Source organism: Carettochelys insculpta, chromosome 2 (genome assembly GCF_033958435.1).
Source record: "Carettochelys insculpta isolate YL-2023 chromosome 2, ASM3395843v1, whole genome shotgun sequence".
Taxonomy (NCBI): Eukaryota; Metazoa; Chordata; order Testudines; family Carettochelyidae; genus Carettochelys; species Carettochelys insculpta.
In genome coordinates this window covers 263,064,391-263,084,996 of record NC_134138.1, presented here as the reverse complement: position 1 = coordinate 263,084,996, position 20,606 = coordinate 263,064,391, and the positions used below count along the sequence as shown (strand labels likewise).

The following is a 20,606-nucleotide window of genomic DNA, read 5'->3' as shown; positions in this document are numbered from 1 at the left end:
ATACTGGAGACATGAGTTATCTTGGCCTTATGCACGTACAAGCTGTGAGCTTTTTTCTTCAACTGACCAACCATCTGCTGTTGCCCAGACATCACAGAAACTTCAATCAAGTAGGATTCAATATCGCCACCCTCTTCTAGCTACCATTCTACTATGCACCAAAGAACCTTTTCTAGTGTTTGCGCTGCTGTGTGTATCATGTTCACCCTATGAATCCCATCCTAATATTTCCCCTGAAAGGAGAATTTGGGGCCAGCATGTGTATTATGTTTTACATTTTCCTTAGTAGATGGCATGCAAAGATTATTTGAAGTTGATGCTGTATTCCTGTTATGGATAAGTGATCTGTTAAGATTTCTTTCATAGCGTGAAATCCAAATGTTCTGATTCTGAAGTGTGTGCAGTTGAGATATCCTCATTACTAGCTTAGCTGTTTAGTCTTAGAATTTGTGGAAGTTACCATTCATTGTGTTCCAAGTAAGGAATTGGACTTGCAGAATGATATAGATAATGATTCTAATATTTGAACTGTGATATAAACATTAACAAATACGCATTGCTCATTTTCACCTTGAGCTACCTTTTTTTGCCTTGGATATTTGCCTTTGATCAGGTATGTCTTTAAGAAACTTAAACGAATAATAGGAAGACAAAATCTTTTTATAAGCTTTTGCTGGCTTGCTGCTGGGCAAGCACTATCCTGGGAGCAATATTAGCTTTTGAATGCTCCCAAAAGCCATTGGTTAAGCATCCACTGTAGTTGTCAGTGTTATCAATGCAGTTTCAGCACACTGAGTACGTTTTCATACAGCCTGTTGAATGCTTTAAGAAATGCTCCAATGTGTGAAAGCAGTTGTGTGTGTGGGTATGCACTTATGCTGTATGATGTCCTGCTTGTTTTGGTGAGAGAGGCAGTTCTCCTTTAATAGTCTTACTTACGCCAGGGCATGGGTATTAGTTTCTCAGGACTGGCAATTTAAAAGGTAATTCTGAACAGAGTGAGGCTGTTTTCAAGTAACTGTTGTTCATCCACTCCATCTTATTTCCTCTCTGCTTTGAGAACTTCGGTAGATTCTTTGAATTAGTGAAAGGAATAGTTCTTTTACTTTGATCTAGAATATTTAGATTTGTGAGAGGGTGTTATATAGCCACAACAGGCACTGCATTTCTCAGTAGTTCTGAGTTTGCAATTCTGTGGGAATGAGTGGTAAATCTCCAGAGGCAATATAGACTGAAGCATAGTTACTGGTAAGTAGCTTTCTCTCTACCATTCTGTAACCATAACAGATCTTTATTGTTTTGGAGGGAGTTCCCTTAAGCTGTTAATGTTGCTGAATAGCATTGGAAACTAGATTTGCCATAGGAAACACTTTATAACTGTGGGGAAGCCAAGTGCCTTCTTGGTTTCTCATAATAAATCAATTATGTTGCCTCTTGCTGTGCATGGTGACTGTAAACTTGGCCATAACTGATTTGGGACAGGTGAACACACATGTACAAGAAATAACCCCTGTTCCTTGGGTGGAAGTAGCTGAGCCCCTGCACACTGCTGTTCCCTTCTAGGGTCCTCTCTCCTACCCCTCCTTTCCTCCCATGCTTGAATTGCGTAGGCAGCTGGTTTTGGGAAGACTGAAGTACTTCCACATATGACTTCAGAGGTTGGGAGTGGGACATAGTTTGTCACCCTGTTCTTATTTTTTAAGGAATAAAGGTTAAAAGCACTTGAGAAAAGTACTCAAATTTTGGTGGTTGTTAGAAGGGAGAAGACTACTTTGCAGGCTTATTTTGGCTATAAATAGGCAGCATAATGATGCACTCAGTACAAATTGCCAGGATTTAGGTCTTGGAAATTTTGTGTGGTTTGAAAGAGACATAAAGATTCAGACTGGTTCCTGCTTGATTCAGACTGCTTTGCCCTTCTCTAGTTTAGAATATGTGTCCCCCTAGAAAAGTATAGCTAATGGAATGCAAATGTGTAGTCTGAAAAGTTACAATTGTGAGGAATGAATAGATGGATTTGTCCTAGAATAAATCATGGGACATTTTTTCTGTCTACTAAGAGGAACGGTTGTAAACTACAGTGACTTTTTAACATCATGCCAGTTGTATTATTTTGTACTTCTTGCATTATGGATTTTTAACTAGGTATAGTTTCTAACCGAAGTGTGCACCATGCAGCCTTCCCTTGCAGACACTCATTGGATGTAATATGCAAGTCTGTGTTCTTCTAATTATGTGCTTAATGAAGTTCACCACCACAGCAGGTTTTACAGGAAGTGAATGTTTGCATTGAATAGACACTGAACAGCATGTTCTGATTTTGATTTCAGCAGGAGGGGGAGAATGTTGGCTTTGTGAACCCAGATGGCCAGCCCCAACGCCTCCAACAACCTCCAGAACTGAGACAGCAGCTAATGCGGAAGGTCACATTGACAAAGGGACCACTCCAGCAGCAGCAGCAGCAGGCACAGATACAGACAACAGTTCCACAAGGAGTCAAAAACATCCAGGGGATTCATCAAGCTAAAAAGGTGATTTTTAAGATGTGTTCTTGCTGCTAGGATCTTTATCTGCTGAATGTGTAACTGTATTAGTATTAGCATTGTGTAAGAAGTAACCATAATCCTTCACACCACTGAAGTCATTTTAAGCTGTAAGTGCCTGTGTAAAATTATGAAGGGAGGGTTGGATACCCAGGAGATTGATAGGGTTGTGCACAGCTTTACATTTACAGTATGCTTATTGGAATCTAGCCCAAGCTGGTAATGCTCGAAAGTGGTTCTCCTCTAGGGCTGCCAACTTCCTGATTGCAGAAAACTGCACACCTCTGGCCCTGCTCTACAGCCCTGGCCCTGCTCCATCCCCCCTCCTTCTGTCACTTGCTTTCCCACACCCTTGGTCACTCACCCATTTACACTAGGCTGGGGCAGGAGATTGAGGCTCTGGCTGAGAGTGTGGACTCCTGGGTGGAAGAGGAAATTAGGGGTTGTGATGTGGGGATGTTGTTGTAGGCTGGGGCAGAGGTTTGGGGAGCAGGATGGATTGTGAGCTCTGGGGTGGAGCTAGGGATTAGGAGCTCAGGGCTGAGGAGTCCCCCGGAGGAAGCAGGGTGGGCTCTGTCTGTGTGCGCTCTCTGGTGTGGGCCCAGAAATGAGGGGTTCAGGGTGCAGGAGGAGGCTACGTGCTGGGGCAGGAGTTGGACTGCGGGAAGGAGTTTGGCTGTGGGTGGGGGCTCAGAGCTGGAGAAGGGTTTGAGGTTGGTGGGGGGGGCCGAGTTCACGTAAAGGAGGGGCAGTGATGTGGGGTGTAGTCTCTGGGTAGAGATTACCTCAGGTAACTCCCAGAAGTAACTGACATGTCCCTTCATCTCCTAGGCACGCACACAGCTACATGGGCTCTGTGCACTGTCCCTGGCCCTGCAGCTCCCATTGGCAGTAGCGGTCAGAGGCTGGGGTTCTAAATCACCACAGGAGCCCCACAGAGCAGGGTCTCTCACCAGTTACCTTCTCTGCAGTGTCATCTTATCCTGCCAGGCAGGGCTAATATTAGGATAGTTAATGTTAGTAGTTGTAAGTGTGATTCTGACACTGATTCTAGACCGTGTGAACTGTGCAGTAAATTAGACTTGAATTGTACAACAAGAACTCCAGAATAATTCACACGTACCTGTTCCTGCACCTTTCACCCGTTGCTTTGGTCCAGTGCAGTTAGTAAGTCTTGTATTCCTTTGTTGTTCTGTTTTTATGCTGTTACTAAAGTAGTGATTGACCATATCTATCCCAACCTGATGATAACCTCATTGGACCTCAGCACAGCATTCAGGCTACAGCCAAACAGGATGTGAAGGACGTTGTCTTGAAATGTCTCCTAAAATAATCAGCAGTGCAGTAGTTAACATTTACGTTTTAGAGAGGGTCCTCAGTAATACTGCAAGTGGTCTCCTTGATGGGATGACCAGAACCAGCATGCATCTCCGATAGCTATTGTTTCAAACTGTATGCAGAGGTCGAGCAGATGTTGCAGCTTTGGTTACATCTGGTTTACATTTTGAAAATAGTAAGAGAGGAAGCCGTGCTAGTGTATACACTATCAAAACAAAAAGCAGTCAAGTAGCACTGTAAAGACTAGCAAAATAGTTTGTTAGGTGAGCTTTCGTGGGACAGATCCACTTCTTCAAACCAGAGCCAGACCAGAACAGACTCAATATTTAAGACACAGAGAACCAAAAACAGTAAGCAAGGAGGACAAATCAGAAAAAGATAATCAAGGTTGCTCACCTTGATCATATTTTTCTGATTTATCCTCCTTGCTTACTGTTTTTAGTTTTCTGTGCCTTAAATATTGAGTCTGTTCTGGTCTGGCTCTGGTCTGAAGAAGTGGGTCTGTCCCACAAGCTCACCTAACAAACTATTTTGCTAGTCTTAAAGTGCTACTTGACTGCTTTTTGTTTTGATTTTGAAAATAGTGTTCACAATCGTAAGAACCTGAAGAAGGCCTAATTTTTTTGTTTTTTATAATGGCAGCTCCCAGAATTGTGAAACAAAATTCTGCTGCAAATACAAAAAGGACCAATCTGTGACATTTATGCAGCTGCAGATGTGCATTATGCATGAGTTGTGTTAAATCTTACTCAGTATTATTATCAGTACTAGACAGTACCTGTGAGAGCTAGCTTTTATGACTAGAGGCCCCTCCAATAATGTGTTGGCTTTTATAAATTTTTGAAAGCCAGTCTCCCCTTTTCTCTGACGATTGCTTGCCATTTTCATTGTGGAGTTGGTATTGGTTAAAAGCTTGATGGTGACTTTCCTTGTTTTCCCGCCTCACTTACTTCCAGAAGGCTACTCGATGCTAGTCTATGGGGCCAGTGATTTCTGTATTCCTTGGAACTTCTGTTTGGGAAGGGAAAATAATGAATTTATGGCTGAGATTTGTAGGGCTTGAGTCACTCTGGCTGCTGTGGATCAGATGGGGACTTTTTCTAATTCCTGGCTATCTGCCTCCAGCTGAAATGGCTCATAAACTGCCCTGCCAGCATGGACTCCCCTCAAAAAAGAGGGATAGTTTAAGTAATGGGCAACACAGTATATTAAAAGAATTCTGTAGCAGTGGAGACTGGGGAGGGCTTGAGCCTCCTTCCCACATGAGTACAGTGGTCTGGGAAGGGGAGGGAACAAAAGGTTGTTTGCTGACCCTTCCCAAATGAGAGTTCACACTAGACTACATAGTTTTTGGCATGAGGTGCTCAATTGCTTTGCAAACCCACCTCTAAATATAAAGACAGACTTTGTACCCATTATAACTTCTTGTGATTGAGAGAGATATTTGGCTAAAAATCAGATAAAATGTTAACACGTGGCCTTTTAAATTAGCAAACAGTGACATGCTGCTTTTAATCAACTTGCACTTTAATCAAATCTTTAAGTACATTGCTAACTCTCCTATTATCTGTCAAGCGTAGTTAATAGAAGCACTAAGGAAATCAAAATACTCTTACTTCTGTTGTTGGCAGGTTATTATGCATGGAAGAGGCAGAGGAGTAGCAGGCCAGATGGGCCGAGGACGCTTGATGCCAAATAAACAGAATCTGCGAGTGGTGGAGTGCAAACCTCAGCCCTGTGTTGTGTCAGTTGAAGGGCTTTCTTCGTCAACTACTGATGTCCAACTGAAAAACCTGCTGATGTCAGTGGGACCCATTCAGGTAGGTCAACCTTGCTTTATAATTTTTGTGCCAGATGTCTTTCACTCTAAAAAGTTCAGTTAATTCTCTGAAATGAAATATGACTTTTACCTCTATTTGAAGGTACTTTTCACCACTTCTGAAATAAAATGCCAAAAACAAGCATATAAAGAGCCATTGTTGTCATGTGCAAAGAAAGCATCTTTAGATATTCATTATTTTTGTTTTTTATTGTTGGTTTATTAATTTACAACCTTCAGTAATATTACTTTTGTTAGTGTAAGCTAGGGAGGCTCTTTTGTGACGTTTAGTTTGCATTCTTCAGAAGCACTAACTGAAAGATATTGTCAAGTAACTTTGAAAATCATCCAGTTTTTTAAAAAAAAATCCAGTTTTCAGTAGTACATTCTGACAGTATAATCAGACTTTTTCATTTAAAAAATTTGTTTTGAAGTTTTCAGTCTTTTTGCTTCTTGTTAAGCCTTTTAAAAGGAGCAGTTTATGAGCAGCCCCAAGAACCATACAGGCTGTGACCCAGGCTAAATTCTTGTCTGTTTCTGTGCAAGCATGGCCCAGGTGTGAAACTGATTTATCAGCTAACTAGTGGAGATGCCATTAAACAAAAGGGGAGATTTTGAAAATGCTTAGTGAATTTAGAACCAGAAGTCCAACTCGTTTTCACTGAGGAATAACTGAAATTTCTACCCAAGTGCTGTGACATACACAAAGAAAACTAAAAAACAACATTGATCCCCCACCCCCCATGTTTCAGTTTTAGTAATTTTAGGTATTCCTTACAACTCTAGGAACAGAATTTTCTGATAGAAATACAGTTATAAAGTTGATGTTATTCCTTTAGTTTGAAACTTTTTGAGCTATATTATGCTATGTGATTGTGTATCCTAGCAATGGATGCCATAAGAAGGTATGTCCCTACCTTTTCTAAGAACAGAGCAGCTCTGATTGACTGTCAGGTGCTGGACCTCCTTATCACATGAGCGGGGTTGGGTGGATAGCAGAATGATGGGTCAGTTGATGTGGCCCCCAAAAATCTTTTCACGCAGAGGGGTGTGTGTGTGGAGGTCTGTGGCTGCAGAGCCAGCTGGAATGGTCACTGTGAGCGGCAGCAAGCCCCTGAAAATATTTCTGGTGGGAGTCGTGGGGGGGCAGTTGAAGCAGCCCCCACAGAAGCAGCAAGCCCCTGAAAATTTTTCCCACCCTTAGAGCCCTCACCGTGCACAAGCCAGGACATGGTGCTGCTTGGCAGCATGGTCTGCCCTGAAGAGCATGTGCATCCTTTTATTGGGTTGTGGGTTAGCTACAGATGTGGTTGGGCACATGAAAGACCCCAACTGCATGGCACCTGTTGGGGAGGACGAGGCCTGCACAAATGTAAACAGCAAAAAATAAGTTTATTGGCCTCGTTCATGCATGACCCCACCCCCAACAGCTTAGCGGCAGGGCAAAGACTGGTGCTAGTGCTGGAAAAAAAAACCCAAGTGCTTAGCTTGCAGAGGTAGAGACAGAACCATGAACTCCATGTTGGGGCTATTTTGCATGGGTAGATACACTCACAGCACCGATAGCAAAGAAAGAAGTTTCTCAGCCTCTCATACAAGCATAACTCATAGCCATGGGCTTCCTGTTACCTAATTCCTGCACACCTGGAAAGCAGCAGAGATGGAAGTGGCCACAGCAGAGCACTGTGGGATACTTATGGGACACCTTTGGAGGCTAATGAATTAGGCTTTAAGACATGGTGTTCCCACATTGGTCTTCATTTGGGCTTTTAAATTTGAACTTGATGCTGCACCCAGCCAGTTTCAACAATGTCATGATCTCAATATTAGTACTCTTTAAATTGAGCTAATGGTATTTACAGTGAAGACAGTGACATTGCAATATGGAGCCTACTGCCGTAAATTCAAATTTACCTCACAATGTAGAGCAGTGGTTCCCAAACTTCTCGGCATCATGCCCCCCCACTTTTTGATTTTTGAGAAACCCTCACACTGCCCCCCCACCTCTTTTTTACCCTAGACCAGCCACCCCAGCTGCCAGCCTGAGCCCCACCCCTCTCCTAAAGCCCGGGCACCCCCAGCCCCTCATCTAACACCATCCTCCTCCTCCCCTGCAACCCACACTCACTCACCTTTGCAGGAGACAGCTAGCTTCATGTGAGCCTTCGCCAGCTACTTGCTTGTTATAGTGGCTGCACCAGGTTGCCCATGTGAAATGGCAGGGACTGAGACGGAAGCAAGGGGCAGCTTTTTCTTCGGGTGTGGGGAACGACTGTGGGGGGCGGGGGCCGGCAGGGGCCTGGATTGCCCCCCTCCTCCCGAATTTCTTCACACCCTCCCAGCGGGGCACGCACACACCCCAGTTTGGGAAACCATGAGGCAGAGGAAGCCTTACTGAGGTTTCTAAGAATTTTTCTAGGCTAAGCTGTGGAGCTAGTACATTCACCTCACCCAATTTTCTTGCAGCCTTTAATACAGGTGATTTTCTCCTCCTTGTCACCAGCTGTGCTCTCGATATTCTCCCTCCCTCCCTCTTGGCCCACCTCCTACCTCTCTAACTGCTTTTTCAGGAATTTCTTCTCCCTTGCCCTCTTTCTACTGGAGTCCTTCAGGGCTCTGTCTTTGATCCCCACTCTTCCTCCTCTACACTTTATCCCTGAGTGATCTCATCTGTTCACAAGGTTCCAACTATCAATCTTACTCACAAATCTAGCTTACCATGCTTGACCAGTCTCTCCCAGTATCAGGATGTTTTTCTGGTATACTGTGCACTGCTATCTGTTACCAGTACGATCTTGGCATAGCCAAAATAAACTTACTTTCTTTTCCATCCCAAATCCCTCCTCTTCCCCCTGTGTGCCCGAGGACAATGCCAGCATTCTCTTTGTCACGAAGGGCCTCAACTCTGGAGGGTTACCCTTGCCCCACCTTCCCCTTTAACACATCCATCCATTCACCAAGCCTTCCAAACTATTTGAAAAAGTCAGATATTTCTTCTGACTGTTAAAATACTTGTTTATGATCCAGTCATTCCTTGCCTGGACTACTGGAATGTCCTCCTCCCTGAAATGTAGCTCACCTTCCCAAGTCTGTCCAAAAAAGGGTTAAAAAAAAAAAACACTACAAACATGCTGGAAAACTTGTTCACCGCTTTTTATTCCAGATCAAGTACCACAACCATTTGATTCCTAATGCAGTGTCACAACACAATCTTGGCTAGATGGGCTCATCTGCAGTAGGGAATTTTTTTTATCGTTTTTCAGTAGAATCGGATTCTGTGGTAAAAATTTGCTGAGCTAACCAAGAGCTTGCTCCATTGGTAGAATGTGTGCAGCTTCACCATTGCTGGAAAAAAAAATCAGTATAGCCAGGGCTGTTTCAAGGAAGGAGGGTGGAGCCTGAGGCAACACCTCACCAGAGCACCAGGTACAGGGCCTGGGGCAGCTCCTGCTCTGCCCTGCACCTCCTTTGGCATAAACATCTGAGCTGGCTTTTATATTCAAATTTGGCACATTAACACATGGTTTAAATCGTGATGGGAACTTTGAGTCACTATAGGGGCTTGTCTGCATACTTGGCTCAGTCTAATTCTTGACCTTCCCCCCCCACCCCTCCACTCTCTGATTTGCTCACCTTGATTATCTTTTTCTGATTTGTCCTCCTTGCTTACTGTTTTTGGTTCTCTGTGTCTTAAATATTGAGTCTCTTCTGGTCTGGCTATGGTCTGAAGAAGTGGGTCACCTAATAAACTATTTTGCTAGTCTTTAAAGTGCTACTTGACTGCTTTTTGTTTTGATAGTGTATAGACTAGCACGGCTTCCTCTTTGTTACTATTCAGCTTTTTTAGAGTGATGGCACTACCTAGTGCTCAGTCACAGTAATGACAAGTGTCTGCAGTTTTGTTCAAAAATGCCGATTTCTGTTTTTGGAGCTAACACTCGTACGTGAAAGTGATAAATGGGATAATGCTTGATGAGTAGTCCTTGCCCAGGGTGGTTCTTATAGTATCAAGGTTCATTTTAGAGAGTTACGTTGCACAGAAGACCAAGTCCCCATCTAGTGACTCATTTGCTCCTCCTGGATATGATAGCCTTCTGTGCTGTCACGATTGAGAATCCTTAACTGTCTCCATTAGCTCTCCCTGAGAGTAGACGTAGTCACCCCAGCCATTGCCTGCCTAGCCTCTTCCCTGGAGCTGAAGGAAGGGCATCCTCTGGAAACAAGTTTTGAGCCAAGCTTCCCTGACTAAGGAATTACCCGCAGACATGCACAGGCAAGACACTAGTTCATTAGTGGGAGTGGTGTATTTTTCCCATCTCAGTGGGTTTTTTGAGCGGTTGCAATTTTGCTTCTAGAGTCTGTTGCTAGCAATAGATTGGTAATCTTGTATAGTACACATATATTGAAGCAGTGGGAGGGCTAACAGAGTAGCGGGAAAGGAAAGAGGGGTGGAGGGGAAGGGCAACAGAAAGGAAAGATGTCAAACAGTAGGTGAAGAAGAGATAAATGGTGCCATGGACCAAAAGCGTGCTTGTAATGCTCAGACATGATGTCACAGGCATCAGAAAGTGATGGAACAACAAAAGGAGGTAGACTTATGTGACCTAAGCTGAGGAAGAAACAAAAATAGAATCTGAGCCTTTAAAAATATTTCTCCAGCATTATCCCTTCACTTTCTGGAGAACAGGTCAGGTCGTATGCTATTGTGGAAGCATACGCTTTATTCTAAAGTTGACCACTTCCTGCAAGTTTTTATCTCATGAGCTGCCTCATCTCCTAATCTGCCCCATTCAAAAATGCACACCAACCTGATAAGATCTGCAGTTACTGGTGAACTGGCACATGTACAGTTAATATTCAAATCCATTTACTTTTTACCAAAATCTCTTCTTTGCACTGTCCATGTGTTGCACTCATCACTGAATTAGAGGAGCTTTTCCTGTCTGTGCTGCAGTCTCCTTCACAGTTTGGCGAGTCTCCTTTGTCTCATTTTCCTTCCTTGTTAAGTACCTCAATAGGAAGCGCTGGTCTGACCAGCGGCTCTTACCTCTCCTCCTTCCCATTGGCAGATCTTTTGCATTTTTCCATGGCTTCCTCATTCTGGTTGGTCAGTTTTGTTGTTCCCTCCTTATAAGCTGCTTTTTATGGTGCTTTGGATCTCCTTTGACCCTGGATGCTTGTAAGTGTAATTTCAAGGAAGGAAAAGCCAGTGTGATCAGCAGTGGCTCAGTAGATTGATAGTGCACATTTCACTGTTGGAGAGAAGTGTTGTTGATGTAGAGAATAGTCAGTCACACCTTACTTAATTTCATTGCAGACAAATAGGTAGCTGTCTTCCCTCGTGTGGGAGAAACCCTGTTCCTTTCTGTGTGTAGTCACAGACTTTAAAGCATAATATCAATAAGTATCCATATTTCCTCAAATAGTAATATTTTCATTTCACAATATTACCAATGTGTCATGAACTTTTCAGAAAAGTCCTTACTTGAGGATGATTATACAGTAATATTGTATACACTCAGTTGGCTCAGAACACTTAGCTTCTTGCAGGAGTCTGAGCTTTGATGCCTCCCTTCCCTGCTGGTTTGATGATTTTGTTTATCTTTTATGCACATCTGCCTTAATTATCTCAAGCAGTGATTTACTAGTTTTCCAATTCTGCATGGGAAATTCTCCCTTGTAGCTATGTATCATGACAATACTGTATTTAGGTATGGTGAGTGTGTCACACTGGACAAGAGTTGCTAACAGAGAATAAAGTACCACAGATGAGCCACTGAGTCACAGTATAGCACTTAAGGAAAACACTGTTTTGGTGTTTGTATGGTGGAGGATTTAAGAACTAGGTTTTTTTAATATAAATTTTATGAATATGCTTGCGTGCTGTGAAAAGTGAAAAGACAGTAAATGAATGGCATGAAGGTTAACTTGATGGTCTTATCTGCCATTACTGATTATGTAAGATAATTCATTTTTTCTTAAAATAGACATCAGCTTTAACACTACTGCAAGAAATTATTTTGCCCCAATTTACCTGTAACCGTAGGACTCATTGCAGCATATTGACATAGAAAATGTGGTATAGACCTGAATGACTTTCTTTAACTTTAATCTCTAATTAAACCAGCATAAGAGAGTAAGAGCAGTTACTTTGCGTTTAGTACATAACCTGATTGACAGCTGAAATTTTCAAGAAAAAATTGTGTCATGATATTCTACCTTGTAGTATTGAATGTATGCCAGTTAGATGTATTATTGAGGCTTACACGTCCTTCACAAAGAGATGTCATTAGATCTTATTGAAGATCAGAATTAGACACCCATCGACCTGTTCAGCTATGACAATTCTTAGATTTTCTTTCTGAAAATAGTATATTGAAGACAGGAGAAGTGCTTATTAAAAAGGTCAGGTGATTCCAAGTAGGACCTGCATTCTGCCTACTTGGCTTCTAGTGTTGAAAGGGTCAGTCCTATCTGGGCACTTGAGGAGAACTTTTAGAATATTGTAAACCTTCCACACATTGAATATATATTGTGTCAGTATTTTGTCCATTTAGGGAGAATTAAAATGTCTACTTTTCTGCCAAGGCCCGGTTACTGTGTGGATAACTTCCCCCCACCCCCTCAGTTTTTGGCAGTGATATCCCAGAGCGTGCTCATGAAAAAGCACAAAGACTCCAGCATGAACTCATGCACTGAGGGATGGGATTATGAAGCATAAAGAGCTTTTCTTGTGCCCAGTCTCGTGTCTGCGTAGCCAGTTTTCACTCAGTTATTTTGACAATAATGGAGAAACTTTGGCTTCAAGCAGGAGGTATACCTTGAATGTATTGTAGCTCTATCTAGGCTTATAGGATCTAGTCCTTGGGCTACCTTTGTTTTATTTTGGAAACATGCTTGTAACATTTCCTGTCCTTACACGTGTTCTTTTCATGCAGGCAGGGGCTACTAAACAGAATCATCATGAAGCATGTTCTATGTGAGCACCCAACAGAATTTTTGTTGTAAATTCTACAAATTATAGGGCAGTTTAAAAAAGAACAAGTTTTTAATTGTACTTGGTAGGTATGTGGTGGTGGTTGTGCACAGATGGTAGATTGTAAATAGATGTATTATAGTGAAATATAAATAGTCATTGAGACAGACTTCATAGTATGGGTAACTTCTCTTTTTGTACATGCAAGCTATATCACTACAGAATATGGCAAGTAGTGTGTAGACTGATTCACAGAAGGAGATGCAAATGAACACTTGAAAATGTAATGGTGTTTTTTGTGGGGTTTTTTCCCCCTCAAAGAGAAAAATATGTGAGTGAGGGAGTGGAACTAACAATTCGGACATGCTTCTTAGGGAATTTTATATAAGTCAGCTAGATAACTGTTAAACAGAAGAGGGATATTTTACTAGTGATCTGGACAGAAGTCTAGATAGAATCGTACAGAGTGCTGAAAATAACTTTCATGGGAGGCTGTAGTTTTGTGTGTGTGCGCGCGCATGTATGCAGACAAACTATTCTGAAGAGGGATTTTATAGGATGGTACTGGTTAGTTTTGGTATAAAGCTGTTTTTAATAGGGAGGCAAAACTGTTAATAAATTGAATGTAATAGCAACATAACTATGATACGCAGAATTATTAATTGTGTGCGTGTATTTGCCTAGCACCTGTATTTGGAATCCAAAAAGCAGAAGCTGGTAAAGTAAGTTTAAGGATAGCTGTCTTTCACAAAATTATTGGATTCTAAACTTCATGCAAATGTTTTTTTTAAATACTGTAAGGCCTGATCCTGCATTTTTCTTGTGCAAAAGTTCCATTTTATTCAGAGTATCACTGTTAACTTCAGTATGAGTGTGACCAGCTTAAGCTTATCATCCAACATTAATTGTATGGAAGATATTAATGCAGTAAATCAATATGGTAATATATCATCTGTTGAGACTTCAGCTGAAATGGTGTTCAGGTCACAACTGAAGCAGTTCAATGAAACATATTCCTTAGTGGTTATTAACTTGTTTCATACAACTTATCAGTGATCAAGAAGATTCCCTTACTCAGGACAATGGGGGGGAAAAAAAGGTCAGCGCTAAGCTGCACTGTCAAAATTGCATGCAGACAATATGCACCTGTACAATGTGTGGCTGTAGCCCAGTGGTCCCCGAATTGTGGAGCATGATTTCTGGGGGATGCAGAGAACGTTCAGGAGGACATGGCAGGGCCCACGCAAGCCTCAGTGGGGAGAATGGAGAGAGCACCATTCAGCCCCACTCTGCCCCCACAGTTAACTTTTGCCCCCAACTCCTTTCCAGCCCTGTTCCCCCGCTATTACTGTTGGCCCCCATTCATGGCTCCCGGGGGACTCATCCAAAAATGTTCAGGGCCACTGCTTTTCCCAGGGCCATCAGTTCTTTGTTTCCTAAGTAGAAACTTAATAGTTTATGAAGACACACACTGGGGGCGGGAGGGGGAGAATCCCAACACCAGAACATGACTGGTTTTCAACAAGTTTTCATTGGTGAACTGAACAACATCCAGAAATGTTGGGTTGTGACTTAGTTTTTATTTTTAAATAAAATGCAAAACAAATACGCTTGCAGCTAAGATGCTACCGCTTCCTATCTGTAAGAGGGTTTGCAGTAGATATTTAAAGCTATGGCATTATATATGTGACATAGTTTACAATTTAAATCTTGGCCCAGTTTATTTTTGTCCTTATTACTACAATTATTTTTTATCCAAGGCAAGCCTACAACGTAACCAGATATTGAGTATAAGCTTGAATGTGTCAGTAGTTAATACCATACTAAACTGAGTCATTTTCAGCTAATGTTAAAAAAACCAAACAAACTGACTAATGCCAGTAAAGAACAATCTTGCATCATTTTTGTTGCAGTGTTAGTTTAGTTGTGGCAAATGTTGGTTTTTGTTCAAGCTGTTTGGCTTGCTTTAAGATCCCTTTACTAATGTGTTTTAGTTAAGATCCAACACTACTTTTTAGGAAAAGAAATTAAATGTTTCATTAAATTATGCATTTGTTTTGTAGTCTTTACTTTCATATTGCCAGTTCATCTTCAATATGTCTCATGAGCTTTTACAAAAGCTAGTGCTCATGTACAGCATTGCGTATACAATGAAACAACAGAAGATGGGAGAAAACAATTTTAGCTTGAGAGGTTTTTGTTTAGCCTTGTTATGTGTTCTGTGATAGTAATCCTTCAAAAATACTCAAATGAACTGATTTAGACTAGGCTGTAAATGGGCACAAATCAATGATATAAAGAAGTTAAATAGGCAGTAAAACCTATATTCTATCTGATGGAATTATATTTTTAAAGACTTTTATTGTTTTCAGTTACAATGCTTAATTGCCTTGAGAACAAGTAATATTTTGTAGCTAGAACTAACATGGAAAAAGTTCTAACGGCAATAAATGAAAATGTATTTGTGTGCAGAAATACAAATCACAGTATCTCGTAAGGAAACTGAATAAATCAAGCACTTGAAGGCAGATTTAGACCTGATAGAAGTGGATATAATTTTCAATGGCCGTGTCTACACTAGCCAAAACTTTGAAATTGCCATGCAAATGGCCATTTTGAAGTTTACTAACGAAGCACTGAAATGCATATTCAGCGCCTCATTAGCATGCTGGCAGCTGCAGCACTTCGAAATTGACGTGGCTCGTCCAGGCGGGGCTCCTTTTTGAAAGAACCTGAGCTACTTTGAAGTCCCCTTATTCCCATCTGCTCATAAGAATAAGGGGACTTCGAAGTAGCTGGGGTCCTTTCGAAAAGGAGCCCCGTCTGGACAAGCTGCGTGGCGGCAAGCCGCGTCAATTTCAAAGTGCCGCAGCCACCTACATGCTAATGAGGCGCTGAATATGTATTTCAGCGCTTCATTAGTAAACTTTGAAATGGCCATTTGCATGACCATTTCAAAGTTTTTGGCTAGTGTAGACATAGCCAATGAAACTTACTGGAAATATATTCATTTTCATTGCCACAATATTGTTTGTTTGCAGCTGAAATAAGCATCGCTTTTTCGTAATAGTCCTATCTGAAAAACGGCACCTTGACCTCCATGCCAACATAATATAATCAAGAACAATTTAGATTTTTTTTAAATGTTGTTTTTCAATGCAAATGCATACCACAATAGTTTAAGAATCACTGACAAGCTGTGATACAATAGCCAAACCTTTTTGTCATCAAAATTTAGTCTCACTTTAAGTAAAGGTAAATCACATGCCATAAGGTCATTTTTAATGCTTTTTCATTCTATTTTTGGCGCAAAGATTTCCCTGGATAATTAATGTACCCTCTATCAAGCTAGTTGTCTTTAGTCAGTCTCCTTTTATTACCCTGTTTTCATTATGGAGTCAATTTGCTCAGAATAATTTCACTGTTAAAGGGAGAGGGTCTGTAAGCTCACAGCTTAACCAGTTCTTTGGCTTTGTGTATCTCAAGTAGATTTATGAAATGATACATCAGTAGTTATTGTGCAAAATTGTTCAGAACCTAAATACAGCTTCTTCTTTCTCCCTGCAACTGACTGTGACAGGAGGCTGGAGCCTAAAGCAATGGGAGAATGTCCTGAAAGAGAAACACCTAACGTTGTTGTGAGGATCAGTTATTAGCAAAAGGGCTGAAGATTGTTCAGGCAAGGGGAGAGAGCAGCAAATGACAGAGGGAGGACTTGCGGAGTACAGCTAATGGGACGTATCCCTATTTTCCTTTTTCATTTATATTGGCTGATCGTACTCAAGTATTTAATCCTTTCAGTGAACTAAGCGGATTTTTCTCTTAAACTGCCATAGGAATAGGGTTTGCTTCTCTTGATTTAATTATACTAATTAGTTCTACTTCCTCAGCATCTGTCTTTCAAATTTAGCTTCATTTAGTGTTAGGGCACCTTCTGTTTAACACATTTTCTCAGCATTTCTTTGAGGGGAATAAAGCCCTCTCCTGCAACCATACATCCAAGGTCATATTTAGGAGTTACTTGTCAACAAACCCATTGTTTATATATAGCAGTATCTCATCACACATTGAACCACACCCTGTATCCTGTGGGGAAGGGCTCTGTTATTTGATTCTGTGTTTCCTGTAGATGAATCACTCCTAGTAATAATACCTGTGCTGGTACCATATTGTTGTGTTCTGTGTGTCTGGAGGCAGCACGTGCAGTGAGAATCTATTAAGAACAGGATCAGTTTTGAAATTTTGGTTCCATTGTAAGGAAATAACTAACTTGTGTTATTGAAGTGACATTAGAGGAGGTTTTGGAGTTAATTGATAAGCTGAATAGTAGCAAGTCTCCAGGACCAGATGGTATTCACCTAAGGGTTCTGAAAGAACTCAAATGTGAAATTGCGGAGTTAACAGTGGTTTGTAACCTATCCTTTAAATCCGCTTCGGTACCCAATGACTGGAAGATGGCCAATATAACGCCAATATTTAAAAAAGGCTCCAGAGGAGACCCTGGCAATTATAGACCGATAAGTCTAACATCAGTACCAGGCAAATTAGTAGAAACGATAGTAAAGAATAAAATTGCAAGGCACGTAGAAGAGCACGAATTGTTGGGCAAAAGTCAGCATGGTTTCTGCAGAAGGAAGTCGTGTCTAACTAATCTATTAGAATTCTTTGAAGGGGTTAATAAACATGCGGACAAGGGGCACCCAGTGGACATAATATACCTAGATTTCCAGAAAGCCTTTGACACGGTCCCACACCAAAGGCTTTTATGTAAATTAGGCGGTCATGGGATAGGAGGAAAGATCCTTTCATGGATCGGGAATTGGTTAAAAGACAGAAAACAAAGGGTTGGAATAAATGGTAAATTTTCACAATGGAGGGGGGTAACTAGTGGTGTTCCCCAGGGGTCAGTCCTGGGACCGATCCTGTTCAACTTGTTCATCAATGATTTAGAAAATGGGGTAAGCAGTGAGGTGGCAAAGTTTGCAGATGACACCAAGTTGTTCAGGACAGTCAAAACCAAAAGGGATTGTGAAGAACTACAAAAAGATCTCAGCAAACTGAGTGATTGGGCAGCAAAATGGCAAATGAAATTTAATGTAGATAAGTGTAAGGTAATGCACATTGGAAAAAATAACCCAGATTACACGTACAACATGATGGGGTCAAATTTAGCTGCAATGGATCAGGAAAGGGATCTTGGAGTTATAGTGGATAGTTCTCTGAAGACATCCACGCAGTGTGCAGCGGCAGTTAGTAAAGCAAATAGGATGTTAGGAATTATTAAAAAAAGGGATAGATAATAAGACAAAAGATATCATACTTCCCCTATATAAAACTATGGTACGCCCACATCTTGAGTACTGTGTGCAGATGTGGTCTCCTCACCTCAAAAAAGATATATTGGCATTAGAAAAGGTTCAGAAAAGGGCGACTAAGATGATTAGGGGTTTGGAAACGGGTCCCATATGGGGAGAGGCTAGAGAGACTGGGACTTTTCAGTCTGGAAAAGAGGTGATTGAGGGGTGATATGATAGAGGTATATAAAATCATGAATGGTGTGGAGAAAGTGAACGTAGAAAAATGATTTACCTTTTCCCATAATACAAGAACTAGGGGACACCAAATGAAATTGATGGGTAGTAGGTTCAAAACTAATAAAAGGAAATTTTTCTTCACACAGCGCACAGTCAACCTGTGGAACTCCTTGCCGGAGGAGGCTGTGAAGGCCAGGATTCTATTAGGGTTTAAAAAAGAGCTCGATAAATTTTTGCAGGTTAGGTCCATAAATGGCTATTAGCCAGGGGAAAAGTATGGTGCCCTAGCCTTCAGTACAAGGGCAGGAGATGGATGGCAGGAGATAAATCACTTGATCATTGTCTTCTGTTCTCCTTCTCTGGGGCACCTGGTATTGGCCACTGTCAGCAGACAGGATACTGGGCTGGATGGACCTTTGGTCTGACCCAGTATGGCCATTCTTATGTTTTTATGTGTAGAAATGAGCCTTATTCTGTTGGGGCGGACTGAAATAAAGAGAAAATGGGGAGAGACCATAGAAAATTGAGCTGAGAAGTCACAGTTTAAAGGGGGTGGGAAGAAAATCTCAAGTGTTTCTCATTGGGACTTATACGCACTTATGCTAAGGCCCTTCTGATGTTGCTGTGGTAATTAAGAGCCCTGTGTTGAGCGTAATTCACAGTGCTAGCATGGTCCTTAATGGAAGTGACAATTGGTCCCATCAACATTTATTAGTAACAATTTTCGTTTGGGTGAAAATTTTTATATAACAAATACATTGTAATCCTTCTAATAATTGAGGAAAATGTTTGTAGCAAACGTGATCCATTTGCAGAGCTTCTCAAAAACCTTTGTAGTTTATGCACTTCCAGTCTTGTTAGTGTGTATAGATTAAATTCTACCAAAAGAAATAGCTGTGTACATGGGCAAATCCTGAAAATGTTAATCTTCATTCCTTTTGCTATTTTTAAGACTGTCTAACCTGATGAGCCTGGCTAGGCCATGCAGTCGAACTTTTTCCCTGATTTTTTTATCTAGATCTTTATTTCATTCTTTCCCATGATCAAAGACTAGAAAATATCATTGCTAATTTAATGTCATGTTTGCGATTTAATTTTGGTATGTAACAACTGAAAAACTCAGGATTTTAGCAAACTGCTGTTTTTAATTAAAGACTGTATAACATACAATGTAAACAGTAAATACTGTGGTGTGTGATGTGAACATATCCTTGTGAAGGACACTTCATGTTGTGGTGTATCCATATGTTGTATATAGAAACATGAGTGTGTGTGTGTGTGTGTGTTCATTCATGGGAATGTCTCACTGAAAGAAGAGTACAATTATTTTCATACTAGTGTTCCTTAAGTCGGTTACCTATATATTAAAAGAAGAGAGAATAAAGTAGCAGCCTTATTTCACTGATGCCAATGTAGTTTTCTTTTGTAGCAATCAAAATGTGTCTTTAAAAATGCCCTAAGCACTCAATGAAGTTGATACCTTTATGCCTCTTGCATATTGTATGAAGAAAACTCCCAAATCCAAGCAAGTTTATTCTCCAATTCTGGGACGTGGGTAGAGCAAAAGACATGAGAACAACACCTTATGGCTTCATAGAATTTCCAAATGTCATGGTCCCTCCTCTGTAATGTATGAGTTTGAGACTGTTGCTACAGTTATGCTCATGGTTGGATCCTATATGCCAACAACAAGAAGAATATTTTTAGCTGTTTTTATTGGGATGGCCACCTACTCATGGAATTTTGGGGTCAGTAGTCTTCAGTTGTTTGTTTGGTTTTTTTTTCCCCCCCATAATCTTCATGGGACATCACAAATGATGGTGGATATGATGTCCTTTCCATTTTGAGGAAGTTGTCTGTTAAGCAGAGACACCTTGTTTCTTCTGATGTAACATGACATCCATTACACATCTTTCTTCTTCCTGCCTCAGGGTAGGTATACATTTAGGGGAAGATCGGCACACTGACGGTCGATCTTCCTGGGTTCAATTTAGCAAACTTATTAGGGACGCACTTAATCAGACTGTTATGGCACCGCTGGTTTTCCCCCCAATACTCCTAGCAGTCACCAGGAGTAAGGGAAAGTCGATGAGGGAGTTGCTCCTGTCAACCTTCTGCTTTGTAGACAGCGGCAAAAATCGATATTAGGTATGTCGACTGCAGCTATGCAGTTCTCATAGCTTGATTTGTGTATCTAAAATCAACTTTATCTCCAAGTGTAGACCTGGCCTCAGAGTGAAATTAAGTTAATCATGAAAATAGAACAGTTTTTACTGTGGGGGCAGGGAAAATCAATATGCTATGATTGTCGGTCACTTTTCGTTTGACCATATCCCCTTTTACGTACTGCAGGGGTCATATTTGTTTTTGTGTGTTTGACTTTTAGCACAGATGAG

General features: G+C 41.2%; 1 protein-coding gene across 2 annotated transcripts in view; it reads left to right on the top strand.

The window, feature by feature from the left end:
- Positions 1–20,606, top strand: part of RBM33 (RNA binding motif protein 33) — a 136,692-nt gene that overhangs the window by 104,756 nt on the left and 11,330 nt on the right. Inside the window, exons 16-17 of one of the 2 annotated variants that reach the window (XM_074985080.1) lie at positions 2,334–2,531; positions 5,513–5,701. In XM_074985080.1, coding sequence (XP_074841181.1) covers positions 2,334–2,531; positions 5,513–5,701 — 387 coding nt within the window. Of the gene's footprint in view, positions 1–2,330; positions 2,532–5,512; positions 5,702–20,606 lie in introns of both variants that reach the window. The other variant, XM_074985078.1, reaches the window with a different exon arrangement.